Here is an 18,766-nt window from a genome sequence, read left to right as displayed (position 1 = left end):
TCTATTTTGTTTTTACCATTTTTTTATGTATGATTTTAGGATTGTGTTTAGCCTTTTTCAATAAAGATAATTGCTATGTGGATCAATATAGACTTGTGAATAATTTGGGGTTGTTATTGGTTTTTGTTCTAAGGTAGTGATCATTAGTATAGTCAGTCATAGTGTTTTTGAACATGATAAATGGCATAATCCTTCTTCTTCAGGTAGTCAGAGCTGGCTGGGCACAGAGTACAACAAATAAAAAGAATGGACCAATAATCTCTAGCTAGAGAAGAGGTCTTACTGCATTCTGTAGTAGTCTCATTAATAAAATGATGGCAGATTGTACTGGTATGGCACCCTGAGGTTACGGTCATAGTAATACATGTTTTTGGTTATGCACAATGCGTAGCACCATGCCTTGTACATAATAATGTCTGAGGGAGACCAGATTGTTTGAGTGTCAATAGTGACAAGTTCTTTCAGGGTAAGGCCACATGTGGCATAAATAAGTTCAAATCGGATTCTGCAACATTTACAGCAGCAGCCACGGGGATGAGATTTAAACATTTCTTAGCCACAAGCTGCAGGAAAAACCCACAGGAAAGAAGTGCAGAAATTGACATTCTCTACCAAATTCCATTACACAGCATGTCAATTTATGTTACAAAAACGCTGCAGAATTTCAGCACAGAAAATCCAGTCATAATTTCTGTAGTATTTGTGCTACATGTGGCGTTACTATGCATATGCCTTCAAACAATTTTCTCCCTCTGTCTCCTACTTGCTAAACTACCAGAAGTACATTAGCATGAAGTAGGGGACAGATATAAATGATGAGTATGATTGGAAGATCAGACTACACAGCAATTTGTTTGTAGTCTGTTAACATGGAGACACAAAGATTGCATCGAAGTTGTAGGCAAAAATGGTAGGATATTTTTAATGAGGATGATTTAAGTTAAAATGGTTTTCCAGCCAGTAAAAATTGATGGCCTATCCTCAGGATAAGCCATCAATAGCTGATGGGTTGGGGTCTGACTCCTTGGACCCCCGCCGATCAGCTGTTTTTAAGGGGCCACAGCCCTTCTACGAGCGCTGCTTCCCCTTCATTTCTTCTTGCTCATTGTGAATCTTTGACACGCATTTAGCGGTGATTCCCAGGTATTGCAGCCTTTTTCTCCCATTCACTTCAACAGGAGAAAAGGCTGCAATGCTTATGAATCGCCGCTACATCCGTGTCGAAGATTCACAGTTAGCAAGAAGAAATGAAGCGGAAGCAGCACTCGTACAATAGGCTCATATGGATAGGCCATCAATTTTTATTGGCTTGAAAAAACCTTTAAATCCTTTTTCATTTTAGATGCATCAGAGCAATACTAAAAATGTCTATGAAGGTGGACATAGCCTTTACCCATATATGTTATGGTTATGTTACATGCAACATTATAATAGTTACCCTCTTCTAAACCATCGCTAATATAGCTGTATTGAGCAAGAACAAGTATGTGGGACAAGTATGAGTCAGGAACTTTTTGGATTGCTAAACAGAGTGCGTGTGTGCAATACAAGAAAAATGAAGAATCGTCGTGATCTGGTGACATCCCTTGGGAGGGAGCAAAAGAGACCCCATATAGTTTCACTCTATACAGTGACTTGCCAGCTATATAAAAGTAAAACAGGAGAAGTCTGAGCAAACCTAAAAAAAAAAAAAACCTGGAAGAAAACTAAAAATCTCAAATTAAGTATCAAAACAAAATAAGTAAAAAAAATAAAATAAATTATAATAATAACAATATAAAGACTGTGGCATGGAGATAACAAGAGAAAGGAATGTTTTTTACTGATTCATTTTTAATTAACTATTAATAAATGTAGAAATACAAAAAATATGTAGTTAATAAAATCACACAAATTAAATATAAGTTAAATTGTACCTATACTTTCAAAAAACTTTTGACATGTCATAGTGACATGTCAGAAGTTTTGATCGGTGTGGGTCCGTGCACTGAGACTCCCACCGATCGCTAAAACGAAACAGCATAAAGCGCTCAGGTCAGTGCTGTTCTGCTTTGTTTCTGCTTGGCTTTCCTCAGGAAGCCAAGCGAGTGGTGTATGGGCTCAATAGAAAGTCTATGAGACCGTACACTGTTTGCTCGGCTTTCCGGAAAAGCCGAGCAGAAACAAAGTGGCACAGCACTCACCTGAGTGCTTTTGCAGCTTTGTTTTAGCGATCGGTGGGTGTCTCAGTGCTCGGACACCCACCAAATTTCTGACATGTCACTATGAAATGTCAAAAGTTTGTTGGAAGTATAGGTACACTTTAAAGGAATTACTATTCTCAATATCTGTTATAAAGCATAAAAATACATTCATGTAAAAACTATACATCATAAAAATTATACTTTATTTTGAATTGAATTGTACAATTCCGCCATCTATGTTGACGTAGTATTGTATAAAACATAAAAGGACAGTTCAAACATAATGTACAACCATAATTATGTATTCGTCATAGCTACATTTATGGTACAGCTACAAAACAACATATTACAATTTAATACACAGTTATCATATTTGTCCATTTTTTTTGTTGGACCATATATAAATATATATTTTATCTATGAACATATATTGACTACTCCACAAGGCTATTGCCTGCCCTTGTATACTGTTGTAAAGAAAAATATTCTCATTTTCATATTTTGGGACAACGTTACAAATGTTAGGGTTGAATAGTTTATTTGTAGTATGTATTTTACATTTCTTTTTTTTATTTCTTCCATCAACATGTATCTTCTGTGAAGTTTGTTTTATTTCCTTATAGTGTTGGATTTCCATAATTTCAGTGTTACTAGCTCTTATTTATACTTTCCTGAAAAAAAATGAATTTAGTTTTAGCACTTTAAAATATAAAACTGGGAAGTACTTTTTACCTGTAATGTAACATTAAATGTCATAATGTAAAGCATACAGGAACAGAGTGCAGCATGAAAGATGCAAGACCCTGTGCAGTGCATGCAGCAGCAGGACGGTCAGGCCTAAAATATCAGTCCCATATTGTCTCTTAATGCTTTGGGAACCAGCAGTATCTTGTTATGCCCCTGAATACCAATGAAGGACAGAACGTGTTGCTACAGAGGTGATCTAAGTTACTAATAAGGTGAGTGAATAAAAGTATTTCCTATAGTAAGGCTAGGTTCACATTATTTGTATGCACCTATATGCATATAGAATTGTATTAGTCTGCATTGACTCCCCATCAGCATCAGACTGGGGTCCCTTGGGCCCACCAGAGGGAATGATTCTGGGGCTCACCCACCATCTCTACAGAATATGTGCACATCCACTTGTTATTATTGTACACATATGACATATTATCAATAATGTCTAATAGGTTATTTGGGAATCACCAATAAGAAATAGACTCTAGTGGTAAGTTCTAGGCTTACAAGTCATCTCCAAATGGGGTTGTCTTCTGCTAGACCTTTTAGGACCCATTATTGAGTCAGAGACTGAGCCCACTGGAGGATCCTCATTGACTCTTTTGTCATATGTCTGACTGATGAAAGTCTATGGGCAGGTTAGACATTTACGTAGGTAGATTTTTCCATTCGATACATAGAGGATTCACCCCAAATGTCATGTGAACCGAGTCTAAGCTGTACAAGTTCTACTTTCAGCAACTAAAAATGTAGGTTCTGTCTTGTTGAAATTGTCCTTGCTTCTCCTCGCTCCAACAATTGTTCCTCAGCAAATAGACTACAAACTTTACCACCAACTTATGTTGTTCAACAAAATAGTAGCCTGCTGCTAAGAAGCAGAGAACATAAACGGGATAAGACATTTTTGGTATTCGCATAGTTACGCTAGTGGAAACTGACAAATATCTAGCTATCTGGCCTACAGGAAAGCAAATCAAACACCCCTAAGTTATTGCGGCCAATCTTGTCTCATATGAAAATAAAACATTCTTCCTGACCCCAATAGAGGATGGCTACATCTCCTGGATCAATATATCAATTCATCATAATCTGGACAACTTTGTAATAACATAACACTCTTTTGTACTCACGTCCCTCTGCAGCTTCTGACACAAAGTGTTATGGAGCATGCAAGGAATACAACACCTCCGAGGCAAAGAAATACGATTTGCACAATCCCTAATGCATTCATTGGAGTAGTTACACTGGATTTAAACATATTTGCTGAATCTTCACCAATGATGGCAGTCTAAAATATAAGCACAGATACATTTATATAATGAAATTTAGACAGCTCTGACAAAAGTAAAAACAATGTTGTAACATGACAATTAGAAGTCACCAAGCTAGAAGAATGAAACCACAGCGCTCTGTTCCAAATCAGTTATATTAGCATTAAAGAGGTTTTCCTACTAGAGGAAGTGATGGCATATCGCTATAATATGCCAACACTTAGGCTGGATTCACACAAGCATGTTCGGTCCGTAAAGGACGGAACGTATTTCGGCCGCAAATCCTGGACCGAACACAATGCAGGGAGCCGGGCTCCTAGCATCATAGTTATGTACGACGCTAGGAGTCCCTGCCTCTCCGTGCAACTACTGTCCCTTACTGAAAACATGATTACAGTACGGAACAGTTATCCCGCAGCGAGGCCATCATTATTGCTCCCATAGGGCTTGTCATCCTGCTTTCCTGGAATGCAGTGATGGAAACGGTTCCCCACCATATTGCTATAACATTTTTACTGTTTTGGGTTGTTTTTTTGAATTATTATTATTTCAGTGGTAGATACTGTTTAGAGGTAATGAAATAACTATGCCGTTTTTTTCCAAAGTTAAAAATCTTTAAATACTTACCTCATTTAACCACAGTACAGGAAACACAAATTCTGACTTGAGCTTTGATAGAACCCTGAAATTTGAAATGCAGAAAACGTGATAAATAAATAAATAAATTAAAAGAATGATTCCGATTCTATTCACATGCAGCGGTAATGGTGTGATTGATCGCAGCACCATTATTACACTGCATTACTACGATGTGTACTTCCATGCATCTTTTTCATGAATGTCCATCAATCGCTGTCATGGTTTGAATACAATGCGAACTGTCTTTCCATTGCATTTAAAACCGCAACTGAGAAAAAACCATGGCAAAAATACATACAAATTCTAAGCAATTTTTGTAGTGTAGTACAGCTGTGGTTTTCTGGCGCACACCATTACCACTGCGAGTAAATGTAAACCAAAAATATTTATAATATAAATGCCTTAATTATATATTTTTCTATGTACAGCATGTAAATGAAATGTATCATATAAAACAGAAATGGTATAAAAGAGAAATATTGCTGCCATAGAAAACAGACTATGGTATGTATACTCACTCAATTTTATCTGTGCGGTTAAACATTACATTGACCTGCAATCTCTTAGCGAAATGCATAGTAAAACCTGTAATCTGTAATGAAGGAAAATAATGTTTTCACTATTGCAGCAAACACATACAAGTACAGCTTCTACCCCTCTCTCTTTCTTTCTCTCTCTCTCTCTTTCTCTCTCTCTCTCTCTCTCTCCCTCTCTCACACACACACTCACTATCTCTCTCGCTTTCATATTACAGAATCACAGCAGTAATTCTTGGAGCATAGCATACACTTATGAAACATTCCTTAAAGGGGTTGTTTTGATGGGCATATAGGTTATTGGGGCATATGGAAGTCATAGGGGTGGGTCATTTGCTCAGATCCCTCCTCTATTAGGCAGTGTGCAGAGCTGCTGATGAGCCACTGTTGAGGCGGACTATTACCGTCTATGTATTACATGGACAGCTATTTATCTGAATGCAATACTACATCATGTAATTCTACATTTCTGCCACTACTGGGCAAATGAGCAGCCAACCGCATTATCCATTGGCAAAATCAGCTGTTTGCTGGGAAACTCGGGACCCTTATCGCCGATGAAGCTCTCAGATTATAGATGTTGTCTGTGATGTGGTAAGGAGTCTTTTTTTTTTGTCAATTCTTTATTTAAGAAAGATTTTTTAATTGTTTGTTGACAATAAACAAGTATCACATTGTACAAAGGATCTCCACCTGAATACAAAGGTGCAATGTTGCAAAATGAGATCAATTCTAAAGACTCTGCAGGTAACAAGAAAGAACGATCCACTTGCATGAACAAATAAGAAAGGGACCGCAGCTGAAGATCGGGTAAAGTAGGACAGACATGTAGACAATAAAGCAAAAAATGAAGACAAAAAATATATATAACAAAACATGACGTATCTCTATCACAATAACAATGAGGTATATTGCACGACTTCCAATACACAAAGGAAATAGAAATGAACCTCAAAATGCAATTTCTCAGGTGAGATCATTAAATTAGTAAGGTTATTAAAACTGGTAATAATCGCTGTTTAAAGAATGGGTTAAAGGGAACATAAAAACCGCATAAGTGATCAACTATGGATAAGGACTTCCCAAGAACACGTTAATCTGAAATAAGTATACATTAAACATACAGAGAGCCAGGAATCACAGCACAGCTACATCCCTTCCATGAAAATCTCTCCATGGCTGCCAAACTCTCAGACATAAGTCCCTCGAGAAGGTGTGCCACCCTACCATCTCTTCTAATGAGTGGAGCTGGTGAACTTTAGACCACCACATTTCCATTGTGGGAGGATCCTCACTGCGCCACTTCAACGGTATTAACAATTTAACAGCTGAGATCATGAAGGTGGGCAAGTCCCTTGGTACAGGAGTGAAGTTTCCCGAAGGGAGCCATAATGAGATCAGTTCAGGGGTTAATTTTAAGGATAAATTGGTAATATCGTTAATAGCCCTTTCTACTTGTGACCAGAAAGGTCTGATCTTGGGACAAAACCACCAAATATGAGACAATGACGCAGGAGCTAACCCACATCTCCAGCAAATATTTGACGGTATGAGAGGTATCTTATAAAGATATTCTGGAGTGCGATACCATCGAGTGAGCAACTTATAAGAATTCTCTTGGTGTCGCACACAACAAGAGAACGAACCCAGGAGAACGAGACAGGATGAAGGAAACTTCCGGTTGCGAAAGAACAATATCTAATTATTTTTCACATTCCATTAAGAAAAAGGGTTTGGATGGGGTCAAACCTAGTAGGAGGTTGGTATATATTTTGGACAAGGATCTTGGTGGAGATTTAAACATAAGAATATAGTTTTCCATCCATGTGGGATCAGGATATTGTGAGGGTGCTATAGCCAAAAATTTGCAACACGTTGAGTCAAAGTCATACCTATGAAGAAAGGTCACTGTAGAAGCAGAAGCAGATAAATTGGACCCTGAGGATTGAGTAAGTAAGTTACTTAGTTCAGGAGTAGCTCTATGGGTAGTTACCTCACTTACCCTATGGGAACCAAGCAGTGGCCATAGCGACGACCTAATAATGTTTACCCAATCTGTGAAATAAGGAAGCACACCTAATGGAGCTAACGGAGAGAGGCAACCACTGGCCATATTTAGTACTTTAAACTTCTGACGGATTTTAAGCATAACTCGCGTCACATCACTAACTAGGGTTGTTTTCGGTGGTAATGGTAGCTTAACCCAAAGCAAGGGTAATAATTCCTCCGAGAGAACTCGTCTCTCTATATCCAAATATCTATGAGTAAGAGAGGGGTTAGCAAGTTGCGACCAACGGAGCAATTGAATTGCTTCATAATATAACCTTATATCTGATAAAGACATGCCACCCTGTTTCTTTTTTAAAATAAGTAGTCTATGAGCTAATCTGGGATGTTTCCCTTTCCATAAAAATTGTATGAAGATGCTTCTAGATAGTAAGGAGTCTTTAGTATATTGTTATACTAATGCTCATTATTTTTATGCACTTAATTCAATATTACTAGCTTAGATTATTATATAGTAGAAAATAATCAAATTAACCTGTAAATGTGCTCTGAAAATGAAGCATACCATATTTAGCAATTCCACTTACTGGTTCAACATCTACAAAAGTCTGATGCTCTTCTATATTAGGACTCAAGCCTTCAACGGATTCCAAAATGAATTCACTTGCATACAGGAAATGAGGCAATGAAAGGAAAATGGGCTTTCCTATAATAAAGTAAATTATTTTGTTTATGATATTAATATTATTAAATAAATTATAGGAATTGAAACGGGGGTTAGTTCACACAGAATTTTTTGGCTCCGATTTTGATGTGGGAACCATCAAAACGTAAAGTAATAAAAAAAAACATAACTCTGCCTATTTATTTTAGTGGGAGGCAAAGGCTTTATTCTCCCGGACAGCTTTTGATCTGTCTTGGAGCAGTTTCCGTCTCTGAGCCTCCATTGAAATTAAGGGGAGTAAGAAAAAAAAAATGTGGCGCTCATTTTAATCGATTTTGGCAATTTAACAGCAGCAAAAAGCGCTGGGAATTTTTTTAAAAAATAGCGCTGCCATTTAAAAATCTGCCTTAAAACTCCAGAAATAATTTTAAGGCAGATTTTTTTCTGCCTGACAAAAACCTCCATGTGAACTGACCCTAAAGGCTATGAAAACTTTTTTTTTTTTTGGGGGGGGGGGGGGTGGCAAATTAAAAAATAAATGTACATATTTATTGATAAAAAACATATTTATATTTGACTTTTATGAAAAATGTGTTATTTTAGTTAGATGCTGCTTCTATGCATTCATTTGTACTAGAATCTTGGCACTTTCAGCCGTCAGCGCTTAAAGTGTTCCTCTGATGCCTTCTATAACCCTATTACCGATCATATCTAAGTTGATCAACTTTAAAAATAGGTGAAACCTTCCCACAGCCTCAGTTTTTTCATAATTCCCTCATGTCAGTGTACATTCCCACTTGTTGAAGTTTTGTCAATAGGGACGACATGTCAAACTGCAGTAGTAGGCAGTTGCCACCAGCCATTGTGTTGTTTTCTCAGGTAGGAATGTATACAGAAAGCAACATAAGGCAGAGTAGATCAACAGTGCAGGAATAGTATGGAAAGCTGATTGTGTAACCTGGTGGACAACATGATAACTTGTATTCCCAGTGCATTCCACACATGAACTATATGGACAAAACTATGGGGGGACACCTCTTAATCATGAATTCAGGTGTTTCGTTCAGTCTCATTGCCACAGATGTATAAAATCCCACACCCAGCCATGCAGTCTGACTTTCCAAACATTTGTAAAAGAATGGCTCATTCTTAAGTGCTCAGTTTTTGAAATTTCTATTCTCCTAGAAATTCCACGATCAAATGGGAGTGGTATTATTTCAAAGTGGAAGCGTTTAGGAACCACAGCACCTCAAACACAAAGTGGCAAACCACGTAAAGTTACAGAGCAGGGTCTCCAATTTCTGAGGCCCATAGTGCATAAAGTCGCCAACGCTCTGCTGATTCCATAACTGTAGAGTTCCAAACCTCTTCTGGCATTAACATCCGCACAAAAACAGTGCACCAGGAGCTACATGGCATAGACTTCTAGGGCGGAGCAGATGCATGCAAGCCTTACATCACCAAGCACAATGCTAAGCGTTGGATGGAGTGGTGAAAAACACGCCGCCACTGGACTCTTGAGCAGTGGAAACGTGTTCTCTGGAGTGATGAAACATGGTTTTCTATCTGGCAGTCTTATGGACGAGCCTTGGTTTGGCAAATGCCAGGAGAACATTACCTGCCTGACTGCCTAGACCTCTTAGTTCCAGAGAAGGAAAAACTTAATGCTTCAGCATACCAAGACATTTTGGACAATTGTATGCTTCCAACTTTGTTGGAATAGTTCCAAGAAGGTCCCTTTCTGTTCCAGCATGACTGTGCCCCAGTGCAGAAAACGAGGACCATAAACACATAGTTGGGTGATTTTGGTGTGGATGAACTTGACTGGCCCAAACAGAGTACTGACCTCAACCCCATTGCACACCTTTGGGATGAACTAGAATGGAGATTGCTGTTATCTGCTTAGGCCTCATGCACATGATCGCATTGGTTTCGCTGTCCGCAAATCCATGTGTCCGTTGCAGTTTGTGGGACCGCAAAAAAACCCTTGTTGTGCATCTGTGTGTCATCTGTACTCACGGATCCACAATGATTCACCAGTATTGGTGAATCTGAAATTGCAGACCTAAAACAACTTGTCCTGAGTTTTTACGGTCCGCAATTGTGGCCACGCACCGATCCGTAAAAATTACAGTCGTGTGCATGGGGCCATAGAAAAGAATGGGTCAGCGAAAATGCGGAGAAATTGCTGCCACAAAAATACGGTCGTGTACATGAGGCCTTAGAGATTTCAAAAGTCGGTTTGCAGTCTAACTGAGAGAATACAGACTTCCCTAAATGGTTGCCTTCATTCCTGTCATGGCTCATGCAGGTCAAAAAGAATCAATCGGAAATGTACTGGTTATATTGGAAATTGTTTTGACAGCTCACAGTACATTTTATCATCACACTTACCACCTTGGCAGGCTCGAAGATCCAACACACCAGCAGCAGCACAGTCTCTAGAAATAACCTTATCTGTGCAATAACAATGATTGTCTGGGTTTTGATGAGGTGAGGCAAGAGCTTTGTTTGACACCACAAATCGATAAAGATTAATTCCTCTCAACGTATATTCTTTTTCATATTCACCATATATAGATCTGTTAAACATACAAAACATATTGTTTATAAATATTTATATCCGATATACAGTGAAAGTAATCAGCGCCTTCATGTTTTTCCTATTTTGTTGAGTTACAACCAGGAATTTAAATGGATTTGAAATTTGATTTCATGTAATGAACATGGCAAAATAGTTAAAATTGTTACAGTGGAATAGAAAAATACCTTGTTTTTTTTTTGTTCTTTTAAAAAAAACAAAATATTGAAAAATTGTGAGTGCATATGAATTCACTCTCTTTGCTATAAAAAACCCTTAAAGGGAACCGGTCAGCAGCATTTCACCAATGAAACCAGTAATAACTGGTGGCATTGGGTGAAAAAAATCATTTTTATGTAACCTATAATTATCTTCTATGTAGGTTCTGTACCTTTAGTATTCCATTTTTTGTGTCCCTGAGCCGTATGCTAATGAGCATAAAAGAGTCATATCTTCATTCCTCAAGCCTTTCCGAGTTAACACCGCCTCCTTACTTTTAATTGACAGCTCCTCGCCTCCACCCAGCACACACGAAATCCTGCGCTTGCGCATCGATATCCTGTTCTGGTGCGTGTGCACAACAGGACATCATAGCGGCGCATGCGCAGTAACTAGATTTGAGGCCCAGACGAAGCAGGGAAGGGTGCTGGACCATACATAACGGGCGCATGTGCGCTCTCTCAGCCGAGATTTTGGCATACAGGGCGGTTCAGTTTTTGGTGGTGGGCGGGCATAAGAAGAGGAACAAACGAGACTGACAGATTATTACCATAAAAGATGCAAAATGTTTGCAGACCGTTATTTACGGTCGGAGTAGGAGTTTAGGAGAGGGGATAACGCCAATGAACTTTTGACAGCAGTGACCAGCGAAGGGGTGAGGAGAGTTCAATAGGTGAAATGCTGGTGACAGGTTCCCTTTAAATGAGGTCTGGTGAAACCAATTACTTCAGAAGTCTCATAATCAGTTAAATAAGATCCTCTGTGTGCGATCAAAGTGTCATATGATGTCTATATAAATACACCTGTTATGAGAGGCCCCTGAGTCAGCAACCCCACTAATAAGAAACGTGTCTTTTGGGATCTTTAAACTTCTTGTTTCATTATATTGCCCTGATGTTCACCACCAGTAGTAGAGATTAAATAAAGGAAAGGGGATGTGGAAAATCGAAAGAGGGCAAGACGTATTAGATCACTAGATCTATAGTAAAAAAAAAACGGGCTATAGTAGATATGGATTAGCATAAAGGGATAGGGTGAACAGTCCCTTTTGGAACACACTATTAAATGTCAATACGCACTTGACTGTTGGATATTTAGAGGTTATATAAAGCTTTATAGAAAAAATGCCAAGTGGGAATAGGGAGGGATAGTGAATTTAACAAGTCTGAGTTGTATACTTAGGTGCTCAGACATCAAACTTTGGGTGCTGTCAGAACGAGCACTATGGTGGATACTGGCAAGAAAAAACCAACTGTAAGGCCATGTTCAGATGCTGAAAATGTTACTGCAGATTTTTGCGAATGTGCAGCAACATTTTCATATTTGACAGGTAGTTCAGACGTTGCAGATATCACAGCAGACTTGCCACAGATTTCAGTTTTTGCATTGCAAATGCTGAAATCTGCAGTGAAATTCCGCTGCTTCTCCGCAACAGACAGTGCATGCTGCGGAGCGAAAATTCTGCACCGCAGCCTAAATTCTGCACAGTTATTTTCCGCAACGTCTGAAGTAAGTTTCCTAAAAATGTATAGAAACAAATGTAAAAAACGGCTGCTGCAGAATTCCACTGCGGACTGTCCGCAGCGGAATTCAACAGCAATTCCGCCACGTCTGAATGTGCCCTAAGACTCTGTTGCATAAAGCAACTGAGGTGGCAGAAAGTATCAATTCGGATTTCCTTCAGAAGATGCAATGTGAATGTAAATTTTTAAAACACACACTTGTATCTTAATATTGGAAAAAAATTGCTCTTTGTGTTAGGGCTTGAACATTACCAGCATTTATGTATTTAACTTAGAGCTAGCAAGGGGACCGTTAGGTAAAAGACATAACTGTTGCATCTATAGCTCTCCTATTTTATTGCCACTCGGAGCGGACTCATCAGTGTCTGCCTGTGTATTAAGCAGCAGTCACAGCGAGTCAGCTTTTGGAGGAACAAATAGAAAATGCAACAGCTATGTGTGTCGCTCTCCCTTCAGTACATGCTGAGAGCGGACTCTTCAAAGCCTGCGTGTCAGGCCGAAATCACACCGAGTCAGCTGTTCAATTGGGGGAACAGCGTTTTAGCATATCACTCTCTCCCTGTACGGTCACAATGAGCAGATGTGCCAGTCATCAGCTGTCATGAATACAGGCGGCATGCATGTCAATAACTCAGTCAGAGCGGCGCGGATTACCGATACTCTGATACAGTTACCCCGCCGTGCAATCGCTGTACATAAGCAAAATGGGGTAAGTATGATTCAATGCTAACGAAGCAGTGGTAAACTGTCCTTCAATTGTGCTGTCCCTGACCTACAGCCGGGTTCGTCTACCAAATGTATTTTCATTATTTTATATTTTTATTTATTTTATTTTAATAACATTAGTCCTGTACTGCATGTCAGATATTATTAGCAGATGAATTATTATAATATTGTAATAAATTGGATGTTTTCCTTTACATTAACTGATCCTTCCTTTTTTCCTTTTTATTTTTTAATCAACATTGTTTTTTATTGAAAAATTTTTCAGTACAAATTATGCATTGCAAGGACAAGAATAACATACTCATCATCACATAAAGTTTATCAAAACAAACAACTGCATCAAAAAATTATGCTTAAGATAGAGTAATTACATATTTAATTCTTGGGCCTATAGCTTCCCAGGCAACCCCTAAGCATCATGGAAATATACAGTTCTGAGGAAGAAGCAACCACCCCCTCCATTCCTCTGTGAATCTTGTAAATCTGTGAGTTTTATATGCTATCATTTTTTCATAAGCACACGTAACATTCAGCATAGTATGAATCTCATCAATGGACGGAATGGTTGTACTCCTCCAGTATCTGGTTATTGCTAATTTGGTAGCTAATAAAAAATGAGCAACCAGCACCCTAAACTCCCTTGGTATCTCCTCAAGACCCAGTAAAAGGAGTGCCAGAGACGGTGATGTGTGCAAATTAGTTTTACATATTCGGGAAATAGTTCTGAATATCGAGGACCACAAGGACTGAAGATAAGGACATGCCCACAATATATGAAGCAGTGTGCCCCTATGTCCACATCCTCTCCAACATAGATTGGAAGAATTAGGATATATATGGCTCAACCTATCAGGCGTATAATACCAACGCAGTACCGTCTTGATAGCAGACTCGTAATGCGAGACGCATGTAAAAGTAGTAGTGATGAATTTCAAAGAGAATTTCCACTGGGATGTTTCAAAGACCTGTTTCAATTCCTTCTCCCATGCCAGGAATGGAGACGTTTTAAGAAATAAGGACTTTGAACCCATGAGTGAGTAAATAGGTCTAAGGCGGACTGGAGTACTTGATGGGGCTGACCATAGTTGAAACACCTCCTCGTTGGCTGTTAATTGAGTATAGTCTCCGGTAGATAGGAGGTGTCTTATTCTTAAATACTTATAGAAATCTTTATGGGAGATGCCATATTTGTGTGTTATATCGGAATATGGAGCTAATTGAGCCTCTTCCATCATATCATTGAGGTATACAATGCCTCTTTCTTTCCAGGGTCTCAAATCCATATCGCTTAAGGCTATGCAGAAAGTCTCGATAGGTGTTACCTTCTGAATTGAAAACTTTGTATTCGGACTACGTGAATGAAACTGTTTCCAATAATGCAAGGAAGTATGTAGAAAGTAAGGAAGAGAGGTAGGTATGGCTATGGGCATTAGTGAAGCCAATAGTAAAGCCCTCAAGTTATGGCTAGGTGCCCAAAAAGTCTCAATATGTATCCAATGTTGTGAGACATCACCTGTCCACCAGTTTCTTAAGAGCGAGACTTGAGTTGCACAAAAATAATCTTGAATATTGGGTAGACTCAAACCTCCACATTTTTTATCTCTACTCAAGATCGAGGAAGCGATTCTGGGTCTTCCCGGCTTCCAAATAAATGTATTCAACAGTTTCTGCACCTTATTGAAGAAGGAACTCTGTAGTTTAATAGGGACCATTCTAAATATATACAGCATTTTTGGTAGAATTAGCATTTTAAAGGCCGCTATGCGACCCACCCAGGATATTTCGGATTTATTGTACAACAACATATCTTGTTCAATGGTTTTTAACAGTGGGATATAATTATATTTATATAACGCAGGTATAGAGTTAGTAACTGCTATACCTAGATAGGTAACATGGTGTGATTGCCAATCCATGGGAAACTTACATTTAAGTGATTGAAGAGTATCCAGAGGAATGTTAAACGGTAAAATTTTAGATTTATTCTCATTAACTTTATAAAGAGATAGTGTCCCAAATTCTTTAATAATGTTTAGTGCTGTCTCTAAAGACTTCTCCGGGTGTTCCAGTGTCAGCATGATGTCATCTGCGAACAACGAAATGCGATGTTGTCTATTTCCTATGCAAACCCCAGTGATATCTTTGTTCAGTCTAATCGCTTGAGCTAGCGGTTCTATTGATAGTATGAATATCAAGGGGGAAAGTGGACACCCCTGCCTAGTCCCATTAGAAATATCAAAGTTATCTGAGAGTGCCCCATTAACATACACTCTCGCGGAAGGTGCAGAGTATAACGCCTTGATAGCCTGCAATATCCCACCTTTTATGCCCATAGTCTCCAACACCGAGAAGGCAAATGACCAACGCACTCGGTCGAACGCTTTTTCAGCATCTAGTGTCACCATCACTGAGGCTTCCTTTGAGCCCTGGACATAGTCCAATATATCCAGAACCCTTCTGGTATTCTCAGTTATTTGTCTGCCCTTGACAAATCCTACTTGATCTCCTCCTATCAGGGAGGGTATTAATGGTGCCAGTCGGTTAGCCAAAAGTTTTGCATATATTTTGAGATCTGTATTAAGTAACGATATTGGTCTAAAGTTTTGCGGGATATCTGGGGATTTCCCAGGCTTTGGAAGTGTTATGATTAGAGCTGAAAGCATTTCTTTTGGAAATGAGCCCTCTTTAAAGGCCTGTGTTAGAGTATTATGCAAATGAGGGATCAGAATATCTATAAATGTTTGATAGTAGCAATTTGTGAGGCCATCTGGACCTGGTGCTTTCTGCAAGGGAAGTGCTTTAACAATGTCTTCTATTTCCGACAGTTGTATCGGGGAATTTAGGGCCTCCAGCTGTCGTTTAGGAAGGATAGGTAGGTTTAATTTTGTTAGAAATTGGCTAATAGAAGTCACAGGGACAGATGGGGAATTTGAAGACCCATCCAAATTGTAAAGACTAGAGTAAAATTCCATAAACTCATTGGCTATATCTCGGGGGTCATATATCTTGGACTGTGTAGATCTTCGATATAAAAAGGGGATCCTAGACTTATATGATTTTGCCTTTAACCGTTGAGCCAGTAATCTGCCTGCTTTATTATTTTGTGAGTAGTACTGGTCTTTAAGTCTGGTGAGGGATTTTTCATATTCATGTAGTAAACAATCTCTCAATTGTATTCGTAGATCTCTAAGTTGTGACACCTGTTCTGCGGATACTGAAGATTTGTTTAGATCTTCTAATGTACGGATGTTCTGCATGATATCTTGCATCTTTTTTTCCCTTTCTACCTTAGCTCTGTGTCCTAATTTAATGAATACTCCCCTGATTATGGCTTTATGAGCATTCCAAATTGTGAAGGGGCTAGTAACTGAACCCACATTTAACTGGAAGTATTCTTTTAAGGCCGATTCTATCTCAGTTCTATATTCCGTGTGGGCTAATAGGAAGGGATTACATCGCCATAAAGACGTATTGGATGCCACATAGGATTCTTCGATTTGAAGTGATATGGAGGCATGATCTGACCATTTAATAAGGTCAATGGTAGTGTTAGTAACAGTATGCAACAAGGACTTCTGTATCAAAAACATGTCTATGCGTGAATAGGTTGCATGTGCGGAGGAGAAAAATGTATAATCCCTCTCATTTTCATGGTGAATGCGCCATATGTCATATAACTCATTCGTGTGTAAAAATCCGCCCAAGGGTTGGGAGGCCGATCTCTGCTCCGCTGTAGAGTCCAGAGCCTTATCGTGGATAGTATTAAAATCTCCACACATGACTAAATGACCTTGTTGAACTTTTTTAAGTTTCCGAAAAAATTAACCCAAGAACCGGATTTGATGCTGGTTAGGGGCATACACCACCCCCAGTGTGTACAGAGTGTTGTTCAAATTGCAGACATGTATGATAAATCTGCCATTTGGATCTACAATTGTCTCAATAGACTTATGAGCGACTGTGTCTTTAATTGCCAACATTACGCCTCGTTGTTTTTTAATGTGGTGTGATTGTATAATACACGGGAACTTATAATGTTTGAGTCTATGTGCATCCTTAGCAATGATGTGCGTTTCTTGCGCACACAATACATCTCCCCTGGATTGGATAGCCTCTTTCCACATATACGAGCGTTTATGCGGACTATTCAGTCCTTTGACATTTAAAGAAAGAAATTTAAGAACCATGAGGACTATAAATACCAGATATTACTACCATCATTACATCTGCATAAAAAGCTTTAGAAGATAATCGGTACCTAGATATGCTCTCTAAGAAAAGGTACACTTCGTTGGAATAGAGACCCTTCTTTGAATTCGCACCCATTACTCTGCGTACACAAAATCTTTCCGTTTTATACATCCTGCAATGCCCAAAAGAAAAAAAACAAACCTGTGAAACAATAACAAAGGAGAACAAAAGAAAATGGTAAAACATATACAGCCTCATCTGCTGTATCCATAGAAACGGGTACCCACTCACGGTTACACACCGAGAGGGTCAGAGAACTCTCAATGCACCATTTGAAGTAGCGAACAGAGTTCAATGCTTGGTGCGTCTTCCATGTGTCACGGTATGCCATTCTTGATGTATACGAGTCGATGATCCTCCATTATCTCCACTTTTCTCTGGTGCTGGAAGATTCCACATCTGCAGTAATTTAGCACCTTCCTCCAGTGATGAAATAGAATGCATAGTCCCCTGGCGTAGAATCAGGATTTTGACCGGGAATCCCCAACGATATGCCACTTTTTGATCACGTAGTACGGTCGTAATGGGCGCAAGTTGCCTCCTCAAGCGTAGCGTAGCTGCAGATAGGTCCGCATATAACTTCACATGCTGATACGGAGTTGGAAGATCTTTTGTTTTCCTTGCAATATCCATAAGATACTCCTTAATGTGGAAGAAATGTATTCTCGCCAGAACATCCCTCGGCGTTGTCTCTGGCAGATGCTTTGGCCGGGGGATTCTGTGAGCTCTATCTATAATAACGTCATGCAGGGAGCACATAGGCATCATTGCTTTAATGAAGGATTGCAAATACTGTTGTATCTCCTGCTGTGTCACCTCCTCCGAGATTCCTCGAAATTTAATATTATTTCGCCTAGAGCGATCTTCCAGGTCATTGATTTTCATATGGATCTGCTCTATTTCTTCTGATAAAGCATTGTGCGAATCGACCAGATTATTATGAGAGGATGCAAAATCCGCCATTTTATTTTCCACATGATCAACTCTCACTTCTAGTTCATTAACTGTGGTGTGAATTGGTAAAAGAAGCTGTGCAAATTCTTTGTGCATGGATGCACTAAACGCTACCAACATGTCCCTCAGTAAAGTGCCAGAAGCTGGTGCATCAGTAGTGTGAAAACTCTGCAGCGTTGCATTGACATGTGCTGGGGAGGATCTCACCTCAGATAGTGAACCCGGCTGCTCCTGGAGCTTCTGCTTCTGTTGGGCAGGAGCATGAGCTTTACCATCAGCCCGCTCGGGGGAAGGGACATGCCTGTTCTCAGAGTTTAAACTCCCCTCTCTCTCTGCATGCTGTCGATAGCAGCCAGCACTACTGTTTCCCTCCTCTGCTCCTACCTCTTGTGATGATTCCGGTTGCTCTTGTCTGGGCGAGGAGCACGACGGGGGAGATGTCCCAGAGTGAGAGGAAGATGGCGACCTGCC

General features: G+C 39.3%; 1 protein-coding gene across 1 annotated transcript in view; it reads right to left on the bottom strand.

The window, feature by feature from the left end:
• Positions 1-2,623: 2,623 nt before the first annotated feature.
• The window catches only part of CD36 (CD36 molecule (CD36 blood group)), a 36,285-nt gene continuing 20,142 nt past the window's right edge, over positions 2,624-18,766 (bottom strand). Inside the window, exons 5-10 of the mRNA XM_075857353.1 lie at positions 10,436-10,623; positions 7,965-8,083; positions 5,353-5,426; positions 4,823-4,877; positions 4,055-4,212; positions 2,624-2,854 (exon numbers count right to left, since the gene is read on the bottom strand). Coding sequence (XP_075713468.1) covers positions 2,845-2,854; positions 4,055-4,212; positions 4,823-4,877; positions 5,353-5,426; positions 7,965-8,083; positions 10,436-10,623 — 604 coding nt within the window. The 3' untranslated portion in view covers positions 2,624-2,844. The remainder of the gene's footprint in view (positions 2,855-4,054; positions 4,213-4,822; positions 4,878-5,352; positions 5,427-7,964; positions 8,084-10,435; positions 10,624-18,766) is intronic.

This window comes from Rhinoderma darwinii, chromosome 3, assembly GCF_050947455.1.
Source record: "Rhinoderma darwinii isolate aRhiDar2 chromosome 3, aRhiDar2.hap1, whole genome shotgun sequence".
NCBI classification, from domain to species: Eukaryota; Metazoa; Chordata; class Amphibia; order Anura; family Rhinodermatidae; genus Rhinoderma; species Rhinoderma darwinii.
The sequence above is the reverse complement of the archived record's forward strand: the minus strand, read 5'-3'. Positions and strand labels throughout refer to the sequence as shown.